This window comes from Crotalus tigris, unplaced genomic scaffold (assembly GCF_016545835.1).
Source record: "Crotalus tigris isolate CLP2741 ecotype Arizona unplaced genomic scaffold, ASM1654583v1 scf7180000024293.1627790, whole genome shotgun sequence".
Classification (NCBI taxonomy): Eukaryota; Metazoa; Chordata; class Lepidosauria; order Squamata; family Viperidae; genus Crotalus; species Crotalus tigris.
This window is the reverse complement of record NW_024100466.1, coordinates 1,295,434-1,317,219: the sequence shown is the minus strand read 5'-3', so window position 1 is coordinate 1,317,219 and position 21,786 is coordinate 1,295,434. Positions and strand designations below refer to the sequence as shown.

At 45.3% G+C, this 21,786-nt stretch overlaps 2 protein-coding genes across 3 annotated transcripts; both read right to left on the bottom strand.

Annotated features, from left to right (window-relative positions):
- Positions 1–5,184: 5,184 nt before the first annotated feature.
- TMEM230 (transmembrane protein 230) lies at positions 5,185–11,789 on the bottom strand. 2 transcript variants are annotated; one of them, XM_039324094.1, is made up of 4 exons: positions 11,549–11,789; positions 9,709–9,939; positions 7,430–7,552; positions 5,185–6,998 (listed from the first exon to the last, which is right to left on the bottom strand). In XM_039324094.1, exons 2-4 carry the CDS (start codon positions 9,802–9,804, stop codon positions 6,858–6,860), a joined length of 360 nt encoding a protein of 119 aa, XP_039180028.1. In that variant the 5' UTR covers positions 9,805–9,939; positions 11,549–11,789; the 3' UTR covers positions 5,185–6,857. The 2 variants fall into 2 exon arrangements, with proteins under 2 accessions (XP_039180028.1, XP_039180029.1); XM_039324095.1 differs by having other exon boundaries at positions 9,709–9,839.
- A 1,099-nt stretch (positions 11,790–12,888) lies between these two features.
- On the bottom strand, positions 12,889–17,757 carry PCNA (proliferating cell nuclear antigen). Its single transcript, XM_039324093.1, has 6 exons — positions 17,421–17,757; positions 15,976–16,073; positions 15,181–15,248; positions 13,754–13,948; positions 13,540–13,663; positions 12,889–13,429 (listed from the first exon to the last, which is right to left on the bottom strand). Exons 1-6 carry the CDS (start codon positions 17,639–17,641, stop codon positions 13,350–13,352), a joined length of 786 nt encoding a protein of 261 aa, XP_039180027.1. The 5' UTR covers positions 17,642–17,757; the 3' UTR covers positions 12,889–13,349.
- Between the last annotated feature and the right edge of the window lie 4,029 nt (positions 17,758–21,786).

The window sequence follows — 21,786 nt, the reverse complement described above, 5'->3', positions numbered from 1 at the left end:
CAAATATAGACATTTCAACTTGTTTTAGCAGTATACATGAAGGCTATTTATTTTTCTTTCAATTCAAAGGGCAAATTGCTTTCTTCCACACTGACAACTCTCAGTTCCACTTCTGCATTCTTTTACTGGAAGGGTTATTTTGAAGCTGTGTACCACGCGATATGCAAATCACACCCTCAGCTTGCTGTGCAATTATTAGTAGGTTCAATGTGTGGGTAGCATCATCCCAGTGTGAACTAGCAATCATGTCGCTCAATTGGGCCCCTGTGTAGACAAAATGAGCAGCTGTCATTGGGATGAAAACCGAGGTGGTATTTGATTAAAAAGGATGAGAATAAAAATATACTCATGATCATTTCTGTAATATTCTTTAAACATTCTGGAGCTCATTCGTTTAAGTTAATCAATATTAATGATTGCTTATATCAATCAATCAGAATAGAGCTGGAAAGGACCCTGAAGGTCTTCTAGTCCAACCCCTGCTCAAGCAGGAGACCCTACACCATTTTAGATAGGTGATTGTCCAGTCTCTTCTTAAAACTCCCCAATGATAAAGCACTCACAGCTTCTGAAGGCAATCCCTTCCACTGGTTAATTGTCCTCCCTGTCAGGAAGTTTCTCCTCAATTCCAGGTTGCTTCTCTCCTTGATTAGTTTCCGTCCATTGTTTCTTATCCTGCCCTCAGGTGCTTTGGAGAATAATTTGACCCCCTCTTCTTTGGGCAGCCCCTCAAATACTGAAATACTGCTAATTCTTTTTTTCTCTAGCAAAGCCATACTCAGTTCTTGCAAGAATGGTCTTTCTCAATTTTACTGATTATTAAAATCTTGTAAAATTGTTTTTATACATTAAAAACATATCTGCATGCCATAATCACACAGTAAAGATTGGTCTTCAGATTGCCATTGCTTTTAAACTACGAATTTGAAACAGTTTGTTCTAAAGTATGTCTGAAAAGAATGGGTATTTCATGTTGTAATGCCGCAACATAAACGTTATTTTTTTTTTTAAAATGTACAATATAAAACATCCCAGTGAAGGAACAACAGAAGGAGAAGAAGGAAAAGTGAAGGAAGGAAGGAAGGAAGGAAGGAGGGAAATTTTATTTATTTAGGCTTATTTAGACTTATTTCAGCTAGGCGGATAATGACAACAATATAGATTTACCGTCCTCTGTTACTCGTCCACATTACGGTTAGCCTGGGGACATCACTTCATTGCATTAGAGATGACGAAGGCTTTGTAAGATTCCAGAAACTATCAGATGCAGGAATAGTGTTTGAGCAAAGTCACTCATCCTGGAAGGGACATGAAGCCTCCTGCAGACCTCATTTGCCCAAAAGTGGATGCTGGCTTGCTTGAGGACCCCTTGGGGCTTCTTCGAAACAGCTGGTCTTAGCTTGTGCATGTCAGCAATGATTTTAATGCAGCATTTCTAATGAGCAACTCTTAAAACGTGCATCAATTGCAAACGGCCATTGCTAAAGAAGGCAGTCCGAATGCAGACCTGCACGTGGCTGCATAAAGCAAGGGTGGGGACTCTGCAGTGCAGAAGGTTGCTCGTTGCGTTGCCTCCCTTGGAGAAAGCAGTGCAAAAGCATCTGGATGGCATCAGAGTCTGTGGCAAATGTCCAGCAGGAGGTGACCATGAGCTTCCTGTACAATGCAGGTGACCCAGGGCTTCCAGGACCAAAAGGACATGGGCCTGTGATGGTCCTGGGGCTCAGCCCCCCTCCCCATTAGGAGCAAGAGGGCCAAGTTCAAATCTACTCTCAGCTGTGCGTTGCTTCTTCTCCTGCCCTCATCTGCTTTGGAGAATAGGTTGACCCCCTTTTCTCAGTGAGAGCCCTTCATGACACAAGTAAAACAACATTGGGGCTCCCGTTGCAGAGTGAAAGGTGCCACATGTTGCCCTTTATGGTGCCCCCGTCCTGCATCTCCCCGTCCTGCATCCTGCATCTCCCACGGTGCTGCGCTTGCATTTCCAGCTTAGAACACCCGAGGCAATGGAGTGGACCAAACGGGATTATTTTGCATCACCAATCTCCTATTTCTCATCCAGCATCATGACCTTTTTGGGGATAATTTTTGTTGGCCCTGAGACAGAGAGACCATTGCTTCTGCATCATTGTGTGACGCTCTAAAGGACTTCATGCTGACCTTGCTTAGCATTTGCTCTTTTTTAAGGCGTAGTTTTGGGAGCGGGTTGTCCTTGCATCAACAGGGCCATGACCCCCAGAGGCAGCCAGGCGGGTTGAGCAAACAGAACAATCAAAGGTTCACAGGCATTATAGCATCATTGGTGGCTTGATTTTTTTTTTCTCCTGCAGGGGATTTGAGGCACACTCAAGATCAGTTGCAGAGGAACATGGCATTTCCTGTCAAGCTTGCTTTAAGAGGACACAAGAAAAGGATAGGATTTTTTTTGAGGGGGGGGGGAGGTGCACATGTTGTTGAACTGCAAGAGTGTGGCTTTGAGAGACCAGAACAGAATTGAGGGCTGCCTGTTGATCTATCAGGTTTGCTTAAGAACGACCCCACCTGATACGATCACTCTTTGTAAACCCAGAAGTAATTCTTCTGGATGTAAAAGAAGGGAGAGAATCCCTTCTTCTTTCCATATCATCAAGACAACATCACCACAGAGAAACCAGATGGGTATCTTGCACCACCTGTCCTTAACTACCTAAGCAAAGCTGAACTTCAAGGTTTTGAAGGTGGCTCCAACAGATCCCAGAAATAACATCAGAACTCTTCATAGATGACAGATTAGAATAAGAAGGGGCACTCATCAACTTTGCAGATGACACTAAATTGGCAGGAATAGCTAACGGCCCAGAAGACAAACTCAAGATCCAAAAAGATCTTGACAGAGTTCAGCAATGGGCCCTATCCAACAACATGAATTTTAATGTGGAGAAAAGGAAAGTTTTACACCTGGGCAGAAAAAAACAAAGGTACAAGTACAGATTATACCATCTCAGACAAGTGACTGTCCAGTCCCCTCTTAAAAACCTCCAGGGATGGAGCGCCCATGATTTCTGGAGGCCAGCTGTTCCACTGGTTAATTGTCCTCACTGCCAGGAAGTTTCTCCTTAATTCCAGGTTGCTTCTCTCTTTGATCAGTTTCCATCCATTGTTTCTTGTCCTGCCCTCTGGTGATTTGGAGAATAATTTGACTCCCTCTTCTTTGTGGCAGCCCCTCAAATACTGGAATACTGCTATCAGGTCTCCCCTAGTCCTTCTTTTCACTAGACTGGCCATACCCAGTTTCTGCAATCCTCCTTGGTTTAGCACAGTGGTTCTCAACCTTTTTAATGCCGCGACCCCAACCGGTCATAAGTCGAGGACTACTCAACCAGTCGTAAGTCGAGGACTACTCAACTGGTGCAGCATCGTTTGCAGAATGGGACTTTTGGCGGGCTCAGCAGGGCAGAGACAGCCTGGATAATTCCTATTGGCTTTTGAAAGCCAATAGAATTAGACTCTATTCAAGAGAGTCTATTCGATTGGCTTTCAAAAGCCAATAGAATAAAAGGGAGTAGCACAGCTAAGGAAAAGGGGGAGGGGGGAAATGGCGGACTGCGTTGTTTGGCGACCCCTGTGAAATGGTCGTTCGACCCCAAATGGGGTCCCGACCCACAGGTTGAGAACCATTGGTTTAGCATATATAAGAAATGCTTAGCAATACATTCGGTTTTCTAGTTCCTGATCCCAAGACTCCAATCTTACACCTTCCAGAAGCATCATTCCCCTCCACTCTATGTCTGCTGAAATAAAAATGCCATATATCTTGGTCTTAAAAAAATTGCTGACAGGAGGCTGAATCATCCGTGTGTGTCAGCCATGCCTCTGGGAAAGGGTTTTGCTCAAAGAATGAGGCCATTAACGCAGGAGCCTCTCCGACAGGCACCGAGATCAGCCTGGGGGCAAGGGGGTCCTTGGAACTGGGGAAAACAGATCACCAGCAGGAGGCTTCATTCATTAGCCCAAATAGGTGAAAAAGAAACCAATTATAACTCAGCTTCTGTTGATAATGGCTAGGTAGAGATATCTCAAGAAAGTCAAATGATCTGGATAATTGAATCAACAACAACTGGCTGGATGTATCCCAACAGTGAGCCAAAACAATCACACTGACTGGGTTTATGTGTCCCTTCGATTCCTGGTTTGACTAACTGGGGCTCACTAGATAAGTGCAATTTGCTGACTTCACAGAGAATGCAAAGTTGTGATTTAACATCTATTTTTATAGAGGTACACGATCAAAGCTTTATCACAGAGAATGCTTCCCAGGTTACTCTAGAAATTTTCAGATCTGGTCCCAAATTGTAATTGGTAACTTGGCCAAAGGAGTATCTTACAAAAGTCACGATTGGAGAGTTTTGTGGTAAGAGACCCCTCATGGCTTTTGTAAAAGTGAAAGGGGAGAGATTTGTTTTCTGACTTGCAAGATTTTTTTTAATGTAACCTTAGAACAGGGGTAGGAAGCTATAGTCCCTATATGATCGGTGGACTTCAAGTCCCAGAATTCCTCAGCCAGGTAGGAAACTATGGTCCCTTTATGACTGGTGGGCTTTCTGGGAGTTGAAACATGTACCGATCATTATTTCTGGCCAACAACAAATTCAAGAAGGTGGCATCATTCTGGCAATTTAAAGTTTGATCTAGACATGGAAGAAGCAGCCTCACCCTTGTTGGTGACAGAGGCCTTGTTCCTTCTTCAGGAATTGACTGTGTCTTCTCAAGAAGCCGGTTGCACAGCCTTTTATGACAATAGGGCTTACATCCATCTACCATTACTTCTGCCATGATTCTGTCAGCATCCCAGTAACTTTTTTATTTATAGAAATGTAAACTGGGTTAAAATCTGGCTCAGTATGAAGTAGAAAACTAGGATTCTAGCACATTGAACTATGCCACTAACACACTAGTTTTTCAAGTTAAGTTGGACCATTATTGTTGCTTGTCCGTTAAGACATAGCATGTTAGGGGGGCAAACAACTGTGTTTTGTTAACCCAGATTTTGGGATTTTCATCTTGGGTGGATTTGGTGAAAGTCCAAAGCCTTGCTAGAAAAGTCCAAAATACCAGATAGGGAACTTCTTAGGACAATGGCTCCTTATCTGGGCTTTACCTAGAACAGAGGCCACTTCGGGGTGAAAAACTACTTTAAGTAAAGACTGAACATTACAAGTTATTTATTAAGTAGGCAACTGGCATCTGCAGATTAAGCTTTTCAACACATATTTAAACTTTCTCTTGCATTCCACAGGCTGTAAATCCTGTGAAAGAATCCAGAGAGAGAAAAAGAAATGCAGATAACTCATTGGTGGCAAAAGGAAGTCCAGGATTTTTGCACAGCACAAGGCCATTTGTCCAGGCAGCCTATCAAAAAAATACCCTTCAAGAAATCATGGTTGCTTCAACATCAACAAATGCAAAAATAAGTGTGGCTTCACTTTGGTGCTGCTGACGTAGACACTTGTGCCAACTTCAAACAGGTTTTGTTACCACTTTGAGGGCTCCAGGTTGCATGCTCGAGTGTGCATGTGTTGGGTAAGTACACACGCATGTTTGCACTTGGCAAACTTTCCATCTTTTCCTGGGGACACCTAGCCAGGGCTCAGTGGACAGTAATGGCCCCTTTAGGATCTGTGGACTTCAGCTCCCAGAATTCCTGAGCCAGCCAAGTCATAGGTCCTAAAGGGACCATAGTTGCCCACCCGATTCATAGAGACTTTTGGTCTTACTAAAACATGTCTATTTCAAAAAGCATGGAACATAGTATTCGTTTGTGGAGAAAGGGGAGCTTTTTAACCAAGTATTTAATTTTCTGCCTCTGCATTTGACCTATTTTTTATATCATTGCATTTTTATGTCTCTGGAATGTGCCCCACATTATTTTCCGATGGATTCTTGTCTGGCCCTGAGCGGTTAGGGTTGCCACCTCCCTTCCAGCTTACTCTCTGAGGAGGCAATTCTATCAGTCCTGGAATGGGATCTGAGGATCCTAGGAAGGGATCCCTGATCCATAGACATGGGTTAAAAATCTTGGAAATGTGAGAACAGAATTTAATCACAAAATGCTCTTCTCTATCACTTTTTTACCAAGATCCTGAAGAGATAAGCTGAGATTGAAAAAATCCTCCATTACTTGCTTCAAGAGGACTAGCTGCACACATTTCCTGACTAACAAAAAATGATGCCAGTGTGAAGGATGCCAAGGATGAAAAATGAAACCCCTCCTGACTCTCATTTGTTGGCTGCACCCCAAGGGGGATTGGGAGTTTTTGGAATGCAACATGTTTCAAGCGCTAGAATTATTCTGCCCCATCTCTAGGACGGGCCAGGTTGTAACCCCTGTAATCCCCCTGAAAGGAGCTCAGAGAAGCATTCAAGGCTCCCCCAATTGGATGTGGCAATTCAACCATTTACGAGGAGAGGTCAACGTTCTTGCAGTTGGCTTCCTGCCTAGACAAATTTAATTAGCGCTCAACCTTTCATCCCTGGATCCAGATGTCAGCTTTGCAGAGGTTCTGCTCTAGAGGGAGAAATGAAGTGAAGCAGAAATGCCTATTAAAGCCCTGAGTTTCTTTTCCTCCTTCTGCTTGGTGGGAACACAGCTGTCAAGAACTTCCCATCTCAAACCAGAAGCTTGTCTCACAAGACCTCCTTCATTCTCTCAGAAACTAAGTCCTATCAAAGAAATGCCTAAAAAAGAAATCCTTAATGGGTGTAACAGCTGCTGTGTCGACTGTCCAAAGAGAGCATTACTCAATGGGCTTATTTCTGCATCTTCTCTCTGGAGCCCGACTGAGATCTGGGTGGCCCAAACCTCCAGGTTCTTTAGCCTTCTAATCATCAAAATCTGGGATGTCGTCGTAGGAGTAGCCCCGGTAGCCTTTGGAAGCGAAGTAGGCGATTCGCAAGTGATAAAAGCCTGGAAGGAAAACCAGGATTCCGATGATCAAGACAGGGACTGCACGATCGGTTCCCTGGAGGACAGAAGAGGAGGAGAAAGGTCACCAGCCGGCTCAGGGCCTCAAACCCAGCAGTGAAGATGGTGAACATCGATGATTTCCAGGGTCTTGCAGGGGGGTGCAGAAAGACACTACCCCCCCCCCCAAAATGGGAGACTGGCTCCGTCTTTAAAAGGGCCCCAGGGTGATAGTGATGGACCATAAGCAGGAGACCCTGGTTCTAGTTCCCCCTCAGCCACAAAGGTTCCTTGATGACTTCGGGCCAGTTCCTCCTTCTCAGCCCCGGGGCCTGGGTAGGGTAATGGTGAAGATGCTGGATGGAGGGAGCCCCAGGTTCAAGGACCCCCCCCATGCATGGAAGCCCCCGGCTAGCTAGTTTCCACGCAGAACGCCTGCACAGACCTGCCCACGAGAGACCCAAGGCGGAATCGCTGCTCTCAACTTACCCCATGGCTAATGTATCCGGCAAGGAGGAGCGCACCAATAATGATGAGGAGGGTCCCGATCAGGAACAGCACCATGGCCAGCGCGATCGCCTTGTAGGGAACCTTTGGGGGGCTCTTCTTGAACTAGGAGAAAAGGGGGGTCAGTGCAGAACAGCCTTCCCGGCCCAGAGTTCCAAATCCTAAAGTTGCCAGCAACGCTTGTGCTGGCTGTGGAGTTCTGGGAACTGTAGTTCATTCACCTGAAAAGTGTCCAAGTTGGGGGCACAAAGTTCTGTTTTAAGAGCCGTTTTCAAGCAAAATATAAAAAAAACTGAATTCTACATCTTTTTCCTTGGAAGGGGGACCGAAAATAACTTTTGAAAGAAGACTTTCAGCACTGGCCCTGAACAGATCCCCTCCCAATTTTTACAAATCTTGATTCTCAGAATTCACCACCAATTCAAAGGAATGGCACAAGCCAATCGAGTGACGTTTCTGCCCAAAAAAAAAAAAAAAAAAGCCCAGGACATTTAAAGCAGAGAACCAAAGGTGAGAGATCCAACCTGGGAAGACGCTCGTCTCCCAAACACAGCCTGCGGAAAAACAAGCCACCTGGGATGTGAACGGATATAAAACGAGGAATTCTGGGACTTGAAGTCCACAAGTCTTAAAGTTGCCAAAGTTGGAGACCCCTGCTCTAACGCTTTCATACACTCTGTTTTTTCTTCTCTATCATACTTTTGGGGGGCATGCTAACAGGGATCTTTTTAGTGCTGTTCCTATTACAACTTTCTTAAAGATTTTCTCCACAGTCCTGCCTTCAAGGGAAGTGCCGTGACAAGGCTGCCCCCTGGTGGGTATCTCTACAAACTGATGAAACAGTCAGAAAAAACACCGCCAGCAGGTGGAATCCAGCATTACAGGCTCCACTTCCCATAATCTTCCCCAACAATGGGGGGGGGGGGGAGACTCCCCTATGACCACAGCTTTCCATCAAAGTTTGAGGAGGAAATATAAAATTCTACGTCCTCTCCCTGGAGCTGATATTTTCCCACCTTCCTCAACTGGTCTTCATTTGGATGGGGACAGTGGGAGATACTGCCAACCCTGCGAGGTAGACACGCCAGGGAAACAACTCCATGGGAAGGTTAAGACTACTTAGATTGAGACTGACTTGAACAACAGAATCCTGCAAGTGTGAATGTGCTGCACCTTTTCCTTCTTATACTCCAGTGAATTCAGGGAGGTGCTGAGACGTTTCCAAATGCTGCCTTGCAGTCTGTGGACTTAAAATAGGCTTCACCCCTATCACGTCCTCCTGATAACGGAGCTAGCCTATCTCTAAGGGGGCCATCTTCCTTACTCCCTATAGCAGCGTTTCTCAATCTTGATAACCTTAAGGTGTAGGGGTCAACTCCCAGAATTCTCCAGGCACAATGCTGTTTGGGGAATTCAGGAAGTCCACCCATCTTAAACTTGCCAAGGCTGAGAAACACCTCTACAGATAATGATCCTGGCGGTTCCTGACCCTATACAGGTAGTCCATGACTTATCACCACAAATGAGCCCTAAATGAACTGTCATAAGTCAAGGACTGCCTGTGGTCTGAAACCACTGCCCACATAAATCTGCACCATATCTACGGGAAAAGGCAAGAGAAAATGGAGGGAGGACCTCTCATAAACCGCAGATTGGGTCAGCAAGCCTCATCCCGATGGCTTTTTGGCAATGTCAGATGTGGGGCCTGTGAACAGAGGCCCCCAGAGGGGGTGATCCTGGCCAGTTCCAGGGTCCATGCCTGTAAATCAATAAGTAGCAGCGGCCTCGTCTTGCCAAGGCAACCGTTCTCCTGAACGGTTCTCCATCCCTGTCCTCTCTCCATTGTCCTGGTTGGTGCAAAGAGGATCGAGAAGAGGAGCAGCTGCCCCTGAACAAAGCTGCACTTTGAGGAAAGTCTAACACAGCAGGAGCTTTCTCGGACAAAAGACCTCTCAGGTTTCCTCCCTACAGACCTGTAATGTCTGAAAATGGGCTGGGGACCGAGGTCACTGCAGGAGGAGACCCCAGGTCAGATCCCCCGTCTAGAACGCACGGGGTGCAGTGGGGAAGATGCTGGGTGAAGAACCGGAAGATCCAATTCCCTCTTAGCTGGGTAACTCTGGGACAGTCCCTTTCTATTAAGCCCAGCCCACTGCAGGGTTGTGGTTATGGGGAAAACAGAAGCAGGAGCATTCGAGTTATCCAACATAAAGGTAGGATAAAAAGATGATAATAAAACAACTTTTCTTCCTTCCTTTTACCTGCAGATCAATGTATCCTTCATCCGTGCAAGCGAGCTTAGAATACTTCACTTTGCTGCTTGGGATCGAAGCAGCCAAACTCGTTCTGGATGGCATCTTCAGCAGAAGCAACAAATCCTCACAGCTACAACCTGGATCAGAGCCACAAAGGTTTTGAGTGGATAAGAACCTCCGAGTCCTTTAAATTAAGCTGTGCAAGTCCCATAGCAACAAGCACTCAATCGCTGGAAGCTGCGATGTTGAAACAACAGAAAACAAACTTTTGTTCGTAGGTTGGCTGTGGAGAGCTAATAATCCTAATCCTCAACCTACAACAGTAATGGAGGCTGCCCACTAGGGTCATAAATCTTAACAGTTGTAAAGTGGGTCATCCATGTGACTGACCCGATTTTATGAGCTTTTTTTTTGCAACAGTTATTAAGTGAACCCATTGTTCACTAGAAGGAAAAATATAAATTTACCTATTCTATTTTAGTAGGAATTGATCCCTTCTGTTATTCTACTTCTAGCTCTTGAACTGTTCTGCGACACGATTTGGAGGAAGAAAAGCTGGGCGGGAAATGTGAGCCACTTCCCTAATGACTGCATCTATTACTGTAAACATAGATTCATAAATATTTTATTTTCATCCCAAATTTAAACAATAAAACGACAGAGTAATTTCCTGTAAGGTAGGGTAGGGATGCCTTCAGAAGGATCCACACTGGCTAGACTGCCTGAAAGAAGCATCTGGGAGAACAAGATCAGGAGGAAGAAATAAAAAGAGGGCAAGGACAGAACAATATCTGCAGTTTCATAGCTTTAAAAAATGCCTGTTTCTTTCAGAAGATCCCTCTCTCTACTGACGGGATGAGATACAGGCAATCCTCAATTTGCAACCACAACCAAGCCCAACATTTCTGTTGCTAAGAGAGGCATTTGTTAAGTGAGTTTTGCCCCATTTTATGACCTTTCTTGCCAGAGTTATTAACTGAATCCCCACATGTTATATTAGTAACACAGTTGTTAAGGGAATCTGGCTTCCCTCTTGACTTTGCTTGTCAGAAGGCTGCAAAAGGTCCTGACCCTGGGATACTGTAACCGTCGTAAATATGAGTCAGTGCCCAAACATCTGAATTTTGATTACATGACCGTGGATGTAAGTGTGAAAAATGGTCATAACTCCCTTTTTTCAGGGATGTTGTAATTTTGAATGGTCACTAAATGAACTGTTGTAAGTCGAGGACTACCTTTACTCCCAAATGCCCACCACTAGGTCGAGGGGGCTGGCAATTTTGTGACTTTTGAGGATCCAGCCTTGCTTCTGAGATGGGAGCGTTGGGCTAGGCCAGGGCTAGGCCACTTTGGCTCTTTTATGACTGGTGGACTTCAACTCCCAGAATTCCTGAGCCGAACCTCTCCCTTTCCTCTCAGTGTGGCTGGCTCAGGAATTCTGGGAATTGAAGTCCACGAGTCACCAAAGAGCCAAGGTGGCCTAGCCCTGCCGCTAGGCCAATATTTTCAACCTCAGGTATGGACTTCAACTCCCAGAATTCCCTGGCCAGCGTTCTATGCGGCTGGGGCGATCTGGGAGTTGAAGCCCCCTCCTCTCCCCCCTTCAAAGTTGACATAGAGGGCTTAGAGGTCGTTGCCATGGAGACTAGGGATGGAAGGCAGTCAGTTGCGGTTTATTTTAATTAACCGAAGGTTCCGGGGCTTGAAGGGGCAGAGCCGACCCGGCTGTTCTCCCCCTGCCCGCGGGGTTCTTCCCGACTCTCCTCCTCCTCCCCAGCCCACCCAAAGTCGGGCCGCTCCCCCCGGGCCGGAGCGGCTCCCCGCGTCCCCAGCCTCGCCCGCGTACCTTCGGGGCAGAGCCATGGCGGCCTTCCCTACCCAGGAAGTCGACGGCCTCGCTCGCCGGAGCCGCTTCCAGGTCGCCGAGCGGCTGCGCCGCCCACGGGCGGTTCGCGAAAAGACCCCGCGTCCGCTTCCGCCTCTTGGGGAAGGGCGCTAGTCCCGGGCAGGCGAGACAGACGGAGCCGCTGCGCCTCGCCCGGACTCGGGTTGCTCCTCAGTCGCCGTGAAAGCGGCCTGTTTGTGCAAAGGCGACCGCTCGGCCCGCCTCCACGCCGGCGAAGTGCACGAAGCCCCGCACCCGGGTGGAGTCCGCCCTTGGGCGGGATAGATTTGGATTTGAGCCGGGTTTGCGCCCAGATTTTGGCTTCGAATAAAGCAGCCGGCTCCCCGGGTCTTTCCCTGAACTGCGCCTGTTTTGCATGGCGCGTGGGCCGCCGAGCCACTAGTGAAGCGGTGCAAAGGAGCCCAGAAGGACTTTCCCCTGGGAGGCTCTTCATCTGCAAGGCCTGGGGGCCGAAGCCTGTGAAGAAAGGTGGCAGGAATTGGGAATGGCCAGTCTAGAGAATGGGGGGGGGGCAGGGGGACGTGATAGCAGCGTTCCAGCATTTGAGGGGATCCACCTAAAACTTGCTTTTCTCCAGCATTGTAGTTATCCAGGCACACAACTCTATTGCATCTTTGGGAATGTAACTTCTTAAATGTCTGCTTTTTTTAGCTTTCCCAATTTAGTTGCATACTAAAATATTTCTAGCTGTCCTTCCAACACTCCCTCAAGTCTTCAGGGTGTGTGCTCAGTCCACCCCTTTTTTCCTGCCTCTTCAAACATGGTTCTCTCATCACAGCACTTTCATGATGTTGTTTCATTCGGGCCACCAGGCCTTGCATCTCTTTGTTGCCTGGCTCACATTTTACCCATAGGTAGAGGAACTTCATTAAAGTATTCCCAAAATGGGATAAAGGAATATTCCTGAACTTTGTTTTATAATTTATCTCATGGTTACTGTGAAATTGTGTGAATGCATCAATGCAGCACATATTATCTCAGCTTGCACAGCTTGGATTCATTGAATGAGTTTACCAAAAATGGAAATATTGCAGAATATACAGCCTCATGCTACAAAACTAAGTTCCATTCCATGCTGAATAAACTAAATTATTAATGTAACTTAAATAGAAAACTATCCTTAAATAGATTTTTACTCCAAAAGCATTCTATTAAAATAAATTTGATAAAAATAAAAAAAATCCAATTTAAATAAAATTGATTTTTTTTATTTTAAAAAATCATCATTATCCACCCTGCTAAGACATTGGACAGTAATAACAAACTATCATGAGGCAAAATAAAAAATGTAGTATTCTTTATTGAAAAGCATTCATTTCTGAAGATTTCCTTTCCAAGGTAAGCCATTAAAACATTTTTCCTCCAAACATTGCTTTTTGCAATTATTAGCATCCTTGTTTTAACTAAAAGGGTGAAAAATTAACAATTCAGCAATACTGCAAAATTCTGATTCTCATGCATGGTGATTAGGGATAGCAACTAAAGGGTCATGGGCTCTCCATGCACAGAAATTATTTGTTTTTAAATACCACATTTTTTTTATATGAAATGGATTACAAATTGAATAATAAAAACAGCTTCTACAAGTATTTTAAAGTAGGTACTCACATAATAAAAAGAGAAGTATTTACACAGAAATATCTACAATTGGGTCTAAGTGCACCTGGTGCACCAGGACTGAGTAACTGAGAGGGACACTGGCTACCAGCCTCACAAAAATCACATTTCCTCCTTTAATTTCTTACGATTCTTCTTGGTCTTCAATCTTGGGGGCCAAATAATATTTCAAATGTCCCATATCTGCTATCTTGTATTCCACAACTGCAGGAGACAGAAAAGGAAAAGTTAATGGCCAGTTTGAAACCATCAATCAAATCAATGAAATAGCCTTTGGCACCATTTCTCAGTGAGACCCGCAATATTCCACTTACCTAAGGGAACATCTGCAGACATACTGAGTATAACGGTAGGAGACAAAGGTGTAGCTTTGGTGAAGAAATTCAAATATCTCAAAGCAAAAGTCAGCTGGACAGGCTCATTCATCTCTATTGTTACCTGCAAAAAAATGAATGAAGATTAGAGGACTGGGAAAAGATACGAGAGCAATGGTAAGAGGCAGTTTAAGCTTCCGCGGGGCCTACTTACAGCTTCTTCCTCTTTATCAACATCACTGGTTTGTGACAGTTTGACATTTCCACTCCCAAGTTCTCCCGTGGCAGAAAATTTGACACCATCTTTTGTGCAGGAGATTACAACGGCATCTCCAATGTGACTGAGGTCACGGCAAATACGTGCAAATTCAGCAGAGGGCATTTTCACCACACAGCTGTATTCTTGTTCCTGAAAGATCATCATGTCAGCTTTAGGAATTGTTTTTAGGACTTGTTTAGGCTAAAGCCATCATAAATGTTTCATCATTTTTCACGGGCAGAAACTAAGTAGGGCAAATAGATACAAATCAAACGAACATTTTAAAAAGTTATTGCAAGAGAAGCAAATGTTTGTATTTTGCAACAGCTTTACAGGTAGTCCTCGACTGACAACAGTCCATTTAATGACCGTTCAGTTACAATGGCACTGAGAAGTAACTTACAATTTTTCACACAACGCTGCAGAAGCTCCATGGTCACGTGATCAAAATTCAGGCACTTGGCAACTATCCTGTATTTACGACAGTTGCAGTCACATGATCACTTTTTGCCACTTTCTGATGAGCAAAGTCATTGGGCAGGCCACATTCACTTAACGACTGATACTAACTTAACTGCAGTGATTCGTTTAACTATGGCAAGAAAGGTCATAAAACAAGGCAAAAATCACTTAACTGTCTTAGCAACAGAAATTTTGGGCTCAATTGTGGTTATAAATCGAGGGCTACCTATACTTTAATGTTGCATTTTCTAATGGCTTCAAGTATAGAATTACGAAATTAATTTTATGAGGGCTAAATATTAATTACATCCTTGCTTCCAAACTATTATACAGTTCTGCAACACAGAACACAGATGCCATTCAAACTGCATGTATAGGCAGTCCTTACTGAATGGTAACTTGTTCAGTATCCATACGAAGTCATGAAGGCGCTGACATATGTCCAGTCCTTTACATTATGGCAGCAATCCATCATACATCAAAATCTGGTTGCTTAGCAGCCTGCTCATATATTTAGGACCACAGGCTATACTTCAACTTCTCCCTCCATGTTTGCCATTTTGGCCACCCTGTTGCCTTGCAAAGGGCCACGGTTGGGCAAGCAACTGGGAGCCACAGGGAGACAGAATTGAAGAGAAGGCAACGGGGCAGGAGAAGCATGAGATCCTGGCTTAATGATTGTACTCTGGAGTACGTAAACTGCTATTGCTAAGTGGTGCAGTCACATGATGTTTCACCTAATTACTGAAATTCTGATCTTAATTAGGGTCATTAAGCAATAATCTGTATCAAAATGGCAAAACAGAGCATTAGCAAGCGTAGTAACATTTTAATTGTTGCAGCAGCTATAGATTCAGTCAAAAGACAGCAAACATTTAACAAATTCATTAATAGTACCCTTGAAATAAAAACTCACTCACTGGAATTCCAAGCTGTTCTACATCCAAATCCATTAATTTCATTTCATAGTCTGAAACCTTCTCCTGATCTATAAAAAAAAAACATATGATTGTTTACGAGAACAAAATAATTTCCTGACTGAATACTGTTTACTAGCCATAAACTGCAAAGCTATTTGAACACCTATTAAACAGAAAGACACTAACAAAACCACAGAGTCTCTGATCATTATCTGGGTGCTTGGCAATCTATTTGCACTTAGAACCAGTTGCCAAATGCCCTGTAATCTTGTGAAACTCAATGGAGCAGCTGGCAGGGAAGGCTGCTTGCTGCCGACTGCCACACTGCAGAGCAAAAGGATTGCTTGCCAGGGGGGGGGGCTACTGCCAAAGCCTGCAGAACTGAAGGTTGAACCTTTGGGATTTAAGCTGTTTGGGCAGCTCATTGCAGAGGCTCCCTTCTGCACGTGTAAGGGAAATCCTGCAGCAGCCTCTAGAAACAAAGTGTAAATCCCAAATATCCATGCCTATATTTGATCACCATAAACACTTTGCTCTAAAAGAACATCACACGCTAGTGAATTTGCTGCCTTTTGTACATATATACTTCCAAAGTGATTTGTTATGCAGCAATTAGATTTCATAGCTTGCAATACTCTTGCCATGTGTTTTCTTGCTCTGCCAATAGAATCTACCTAGATACACTTGGATGAGACAGGACTGTTCTGAAATCAGAATTTTATCTTACCCCCTCTAGTTTCACAATGAACACCTTCTCCCAAGAAAAGACAGTTTTAATAATTCAGTTAAACTTACTTGGCGTTTCAAATACCAAAACCAGTGTGTCAGCATTATCTTCAGCTCTCAGGGTGATTATGTCGTCATTACCAGCACACTTGAGCACTTTGGACATACTAGGAAAGAAAAAGAAAATGCACATCATTATTTTGATATAATGTACTATTTTGACAATACACAGCATGAGACAAATTGAACAAATCAGTGCAAGCTGATAGGCTCAGTACACACTTTTGTCCCAAGGGAAAGCAAAGAGAAACCGTGGGTCAACATTCATTTGTAAAAGCTTCCAGAGAATGAAGCCTGTCAACTTCCTGAGTCTATACTCACTTTCACATAAACTAAGCAGAAGCCTTTCTGTACCCAAAGTGGGAGTAGAAAACAGTTTCTTGCCTGCTTCGACCCACAAGCCACACATTTTCCAGCAAGCAATTGTTACTTATTTGGAAACACAACAGCCAATTATTATACGGCATTTTTCTGGATTTGAGTGCTCTGTGTTAAGGTTTACCAGATATGCAACAATATCCTGTTGTCCACCATCCAGCAAGATATTACTTTAAAAATCGAACAACAGCCTAGATTTGCACAATTTTATTTCCCGATTCCAGTAATTGGTTTTGATCAAGCCTATCTAAGCTTACTGTGGTCAGATCACATATTTTCTAAGGGGACATTTAGAAAGCACATTGTCATTTCTGCATTATCATTAGGATACATTCTTGCAAATAAATCAGCTTTTCTGATGCTAGCAAAATATGATATAGAGGGAGTGTAGGTTCATTTTTTGGCATTTTCACTCTAATTTTTGTTGTAGATGCTGACAGGATTAACTTGTTAAGAGTTCCCAGTTGATATCTAGAAACATTTTGTGTGCAGGGATTGCAATAACTTGCAACAGATTTTCCTTTTCTGGAACATCAGGGAAGCCCTGACCTAAGATTTGTTAACAGGGTACGAGCTCCAAATGCAAAATGAGAAGAGGCCGGGCAACCCTGGGAAGAGGCACCACATGCCGTCTTGAGCTTGGATTCCCAAAGGGCTGTCGGGCAACTCGGCTGGGCAAGATGAGCATCCGCCCCAGTGGCCAGAGGGACGCCCGCCCTTGCCTTCCCCCTTTCCTTTTGCAAATGCAAAAGCCGCCATGCTGCCTCGCAGAACACCTGAACAATCCCGCGCCTAAAAGACAAGCCACGCCCCGAAAGAGAGGGCGACCAATCGGGCGGGAGCGCGGCGAAGGAGCGGGCCTGGCGCAGCCAATCCTTCTCCAGAACTAGCATTAGGGCGCGCGAAGCCCGCTTGACACTCCACGACCCCGCCTCCGACGCTTCCCGCCATGGCGCGCGGCGTTTACCTCACAGAGGCGCGACCGGCGGTTTCCCGGGCAATGGTGGTTCCCGCCTTTGCGTATGAGGCGAATGCTTTGTCTCCCCTCCCCCACTGCGCCCTCGCTCGGCCGCTACCTGACGAGGTTGACGCCCATGGCGATGTTGCGGTCGCAGCGGTACGTGTCGAAGCCCTCGGAGCGCATGGTGAGCTGCACCAGCGAGACGTGCGAGGAGTCCATGCTCTGCAGACTGATGCCGCCCGAGCCCAGGTCCCAGCAGGCCTCCGTGATGAGGTCCTTGAGAGCCTCCAGCACCTTCTTCAGCAACGAGCCCTGAATCAGCCGCGCCTCGAACATCCTGACGGCGAGAGCAGGAAACTTTTCGCGCGATCCGCCTCCCGCACCTCTTTATAGGACTGGGAGATGAATATTTAGCGCGCGTGCGCGCGGAGGTCAGCTTTGGCTCCGCCCGGAAGAGACTGTCCGCAACTTAGAGCCAATCAAAATGGGGCTCTCGGCGTTCCTGCTGACCAATCAGAATGCAAGGAAAGAACGTGCTTTCTTTCCCCCCCCCTCCAGTTTCTGGAAGGGCTTTGCCCGGGTTTGCTCGTGTGGGCTGCGGATGCTTCTTCCTTTTGCGACCGGGCGCCCTCCAGATGTGACAGGAAAGACGTTGACATTTCTTCTGCGCTGGATGGCCTTCAGCTGGGGATTATGGGAATTGAAATCCAGCTTGGAAAAAACTCCAAAATGCTCTTCGCGGAGATGTCGCGATGCCGACTTGTGTTCTTGTTCATTTTGCTATCGCTGTTTAAAAAAAAGACAAATTTCCCCACTGATTTTCTCCCTGAAACCTTCCCACAAGGAAACTCAACGGTGCAGCCAGCAGAAAGTCAAAAGTTGCTCCTGTTCTTACTGTTTTATGACCCCCCCCCCAGTCATTTTTTTTGGGTTAAGGAAATATCTGAAATAATAACCCAATGGGGCACAGGTTGTCTACTTAGAAATTAGAAGCTTTATGTGATAAAAGTCTCTTCTGCACATTCTCACAAAAGTATTAAATGGATTCTGAATCTTTCCATAGAAATTGCAGTGCAGCAGAATATGAACAAAAAGTACAGCACACGGGCAAATTGTTTGAATAAGAGGACTTTGAAGTGATACCCAGTGTAAGGATTGGTGGTAATATAAAAAAGTTTAAATGTAGAAAATGGGGTTAGAAAGGTTCCTGGAGGCCTTTTAGTGCTTGAGTAGGAAAACTTACACCATTCCAGACAAATGGCTGGATGCTCAATTAGCAGCCAGCAGCATTTTCTCCAATTGTTCATTTTACTTTACTCAAAAAAGATTTACTCAAGAAATCATTTATTGCCCAAATGAAAGCTTTTTTCCTGCTTCTGTGAAAGTGAAGATTGGCCACCAGGGAAAGTGAGTGGTCAGGAGAAGGCTCAAATATTTCTTTCCCCCCAAGCTCAGCTCTTGAGAGCCATCACTGATGCGCTCCTTGCCTTCTGCAGTGACATCACGTTTCATCATCAGCTTCTACTCTGGAAATTCTCTTGGCATCTCAGAATGTCCAGGGTTACCATAGGGACAGGAGTAAACACTTTTAAATGATTCCAGCCTTACTGACCATTTTTTACTGGACGCTGAGTGGTTAGCAGGCAGCATCCGTATGTACCATCATTTGAGATATAATATTTTCCCCCATCATGGCAGGTAGGAATTGGGGCTTCTCACCCATTGAAGGAATCCCTTGTTTCTCTAGAAGTCTCAGTCTTAGTTGCACTAAGAGGCAGAGCTGTGGAAAGGAGAATGTTTGGGGATGGGCAGTAAAAGAAAAGCCAAGGAAATCCATGTTGGAAAGGAAGCCAGAAGGAAAACAATGGGGTGAGCCATCTCTAGATCATAATTTTGGGGAAATCTTCACTCCTTTTTATTGGATGTACTCATGTCTTTGGTACTTTATTCAATGGAGTTTTATATCTGCTAACAAGATGTGATTTTCAAAGTATTTTTCTGTATAGAAATAGATGTTTAATTCTATTTCTTCATCACATCTAAAGTTCAGCAGGGGCAGTGATGGAAGAAAGGGGTGAAAGGAAATATTGAATGGCAAATCAGGAAAAAAAATATCCCGCTGAATTGCCCTTATTTCTCTGTGGCCGAAGAAGAGAATTCAGGGTCCTTTTAAAGTTTTAGGGGGTATGCAAACTCATTAGGGTCCCTACTTTTGAATGGCAAAATATTTTTATTTGGAAGAAGCCTCCGATCAGCAGGGCGTAGGCAAGGGTAAATCTCTCAAAGCTCTTATGGAGTAACTGCTTATCCAGTGACTAAACTACATGATACCCTCAGCCCCTCTGTCTACTTCCAAGGAAGTTGTAAAGAGAAGGAAAATGCTCCTTCCCTTTCCTTCTGGGGCAGTTGTGCTGGGGAGAAGGACTTTGTGCCTGGGGGAGTCATACAGGTTTAGACTCTCCCTGGACATTTTGTGATGAGGACCTAGGTCCAAAACAGTACTAGCCTATTTAAATCCCTTCATCCAGAGATGTGCAACCTGAGTTCTCACAAAATGCTAAAGCTTTAACACAAAAGAGGGGTAAAGTGCTTTAAACAAATAACTAGATAAGTAAGATGAAGGACTAGAAGCCTGCCTTCTTTCTTTGTGTGTTACAGATGTTCTAAATCAATTGTGCCTCCTGCTGGCTGAGTGGCAGCCATTTTCCTGGGAAGACACTGAAGTTAAGAATAACACTGGATAAAAAATATTAGGGCTGATCCAGAGATGACTAACTAATGGACTTTCTATCTATTCTTTCTTTTTCTTTTCTTTTTCTTTCTTTCCTTCTTTCCTTACTTCCTTCCTTTCTTTCTTGTCTTACAGAGGATATTGAAGAACTGTCCACTCAGCTGGCAGGATGGCATCCCTTTAACCATGGACAAAGTCCATCTTCCCTTTTAGAAGGTGAGTGTTTTCCAGCAATAACAACATAATAGCATAATAATTATGAATGACTAATGGCCTTGTTTCTTTTGTCTTTCAGATCAAATGAATGAACCGTGCCACTGGATAGCTGAATGGTGGCCATTCCATCTTGGATGGTGCCAAATACCGGCTGTCCAAGGTTTTCCAGCCATTTTGTTTCATTATTGCCTTTAATATGCCCTTTTTGCAGCTGTATCAGCTCCATATCTAGGTAGCTGGGGAAGGACGGGGTCAGGAAATAAACATGCTGGGGCTGATCCAGAGATAAATGAATAATGATCTTGCTTTTTCGTATGTATGTTTTACAGATGACATCCATAGCTTATGCCATCGGCTGGTCCGGTGGCACCCGTTCACAAGTTGACAAATTGACTTTGTCATTCTTCTGAAGTGGAAAGAAATGAACCGCAGGATGATTGTTGCAATAACTGGGATAAAGAGCACCTTATTTATTATGCAATTAAAATATCTGATTGTAAAAGCAGTCTCTTTCCCATCTCTTTTGCATAGCTACACAGAAAGCTCAAAGACAAATATATTAAAAAGTCCTGCTCATTATTTTAAAATGGGCCAGAAAACTAACGTAGCACCATTCAGGAATACTCGTCTAGTACGGTTTGTCAGCCAGTTACAAATCCATCTGGTGGCGATGCTGTCAATCTCACCTTTTTCTAGTTTACTAAGAAGTAGGTTGCGGTCTACTTTGTGAACGCCTCGCTGAAGTATACTAAGTATACTAAGTCCACAGCATAACAGTTCCAGCTAAAGATCCAGATTAAAATAGTGCCAGATACCGGGCGAAGGCTGCATTTCATTGTTTCCCAAGACTGGCACGCAGCCGCTTCCTCAGAACTGAAAACGAGCCAGGGGGGAACGTGGGAAAGAACACCTAACAGCCCCAGGCGCGGCAGCCACGATCTCCGAAGGCCAGAGCCGAGCCTCACCCCGGCAGACGATGCCGCTTTCGGCCAGCAAAGGGAGCGGAGCTTAGCTTGCATTGCAGGAGGAGTAAAGACTTAAAAAAAGAAGAGTCGCGTAGCATTCTCGGAGCATTTGGCGATGTTGCCGGGAGACCTTCGGAGGAAAAAACCACGAAGCCGGCATTGCAAGTCGCGGAGGCTGCAGGCGCAGTTAAAGGCGAGCGGGGGGGGAGCGCGGAGCGATTTTGACCCGGCTAGCAAGCGCGGGAGGTTGTGCGCGCGGGGCCCCGCCAGATGCGCCCCGGGAGAGTCGTCTGGAGAGGCAGCCTTCGCGACCAGGGGGAAGGCATTTGGCACAGCGGGAAATTGGCAGGTTGGAGGAAGCGCCGCTTCTGCTGGCTTCCCTGCTTCCGCTACATTCCCACAACGCCCGGCCCAGGGCAGCGCCAGCCCCCTCGCCTGGGCTAAGCGGACCCACCCGGAGCAGCAGCCCTCCCGCCCGCCTCCCCGCCCGAATCAGCCGCTTCCTGCGCTGCGAAGGCTGCGGACGGCGAGCCCCGCCCCCTGGGCCGATCCGCGCCGCGATTGGCCAC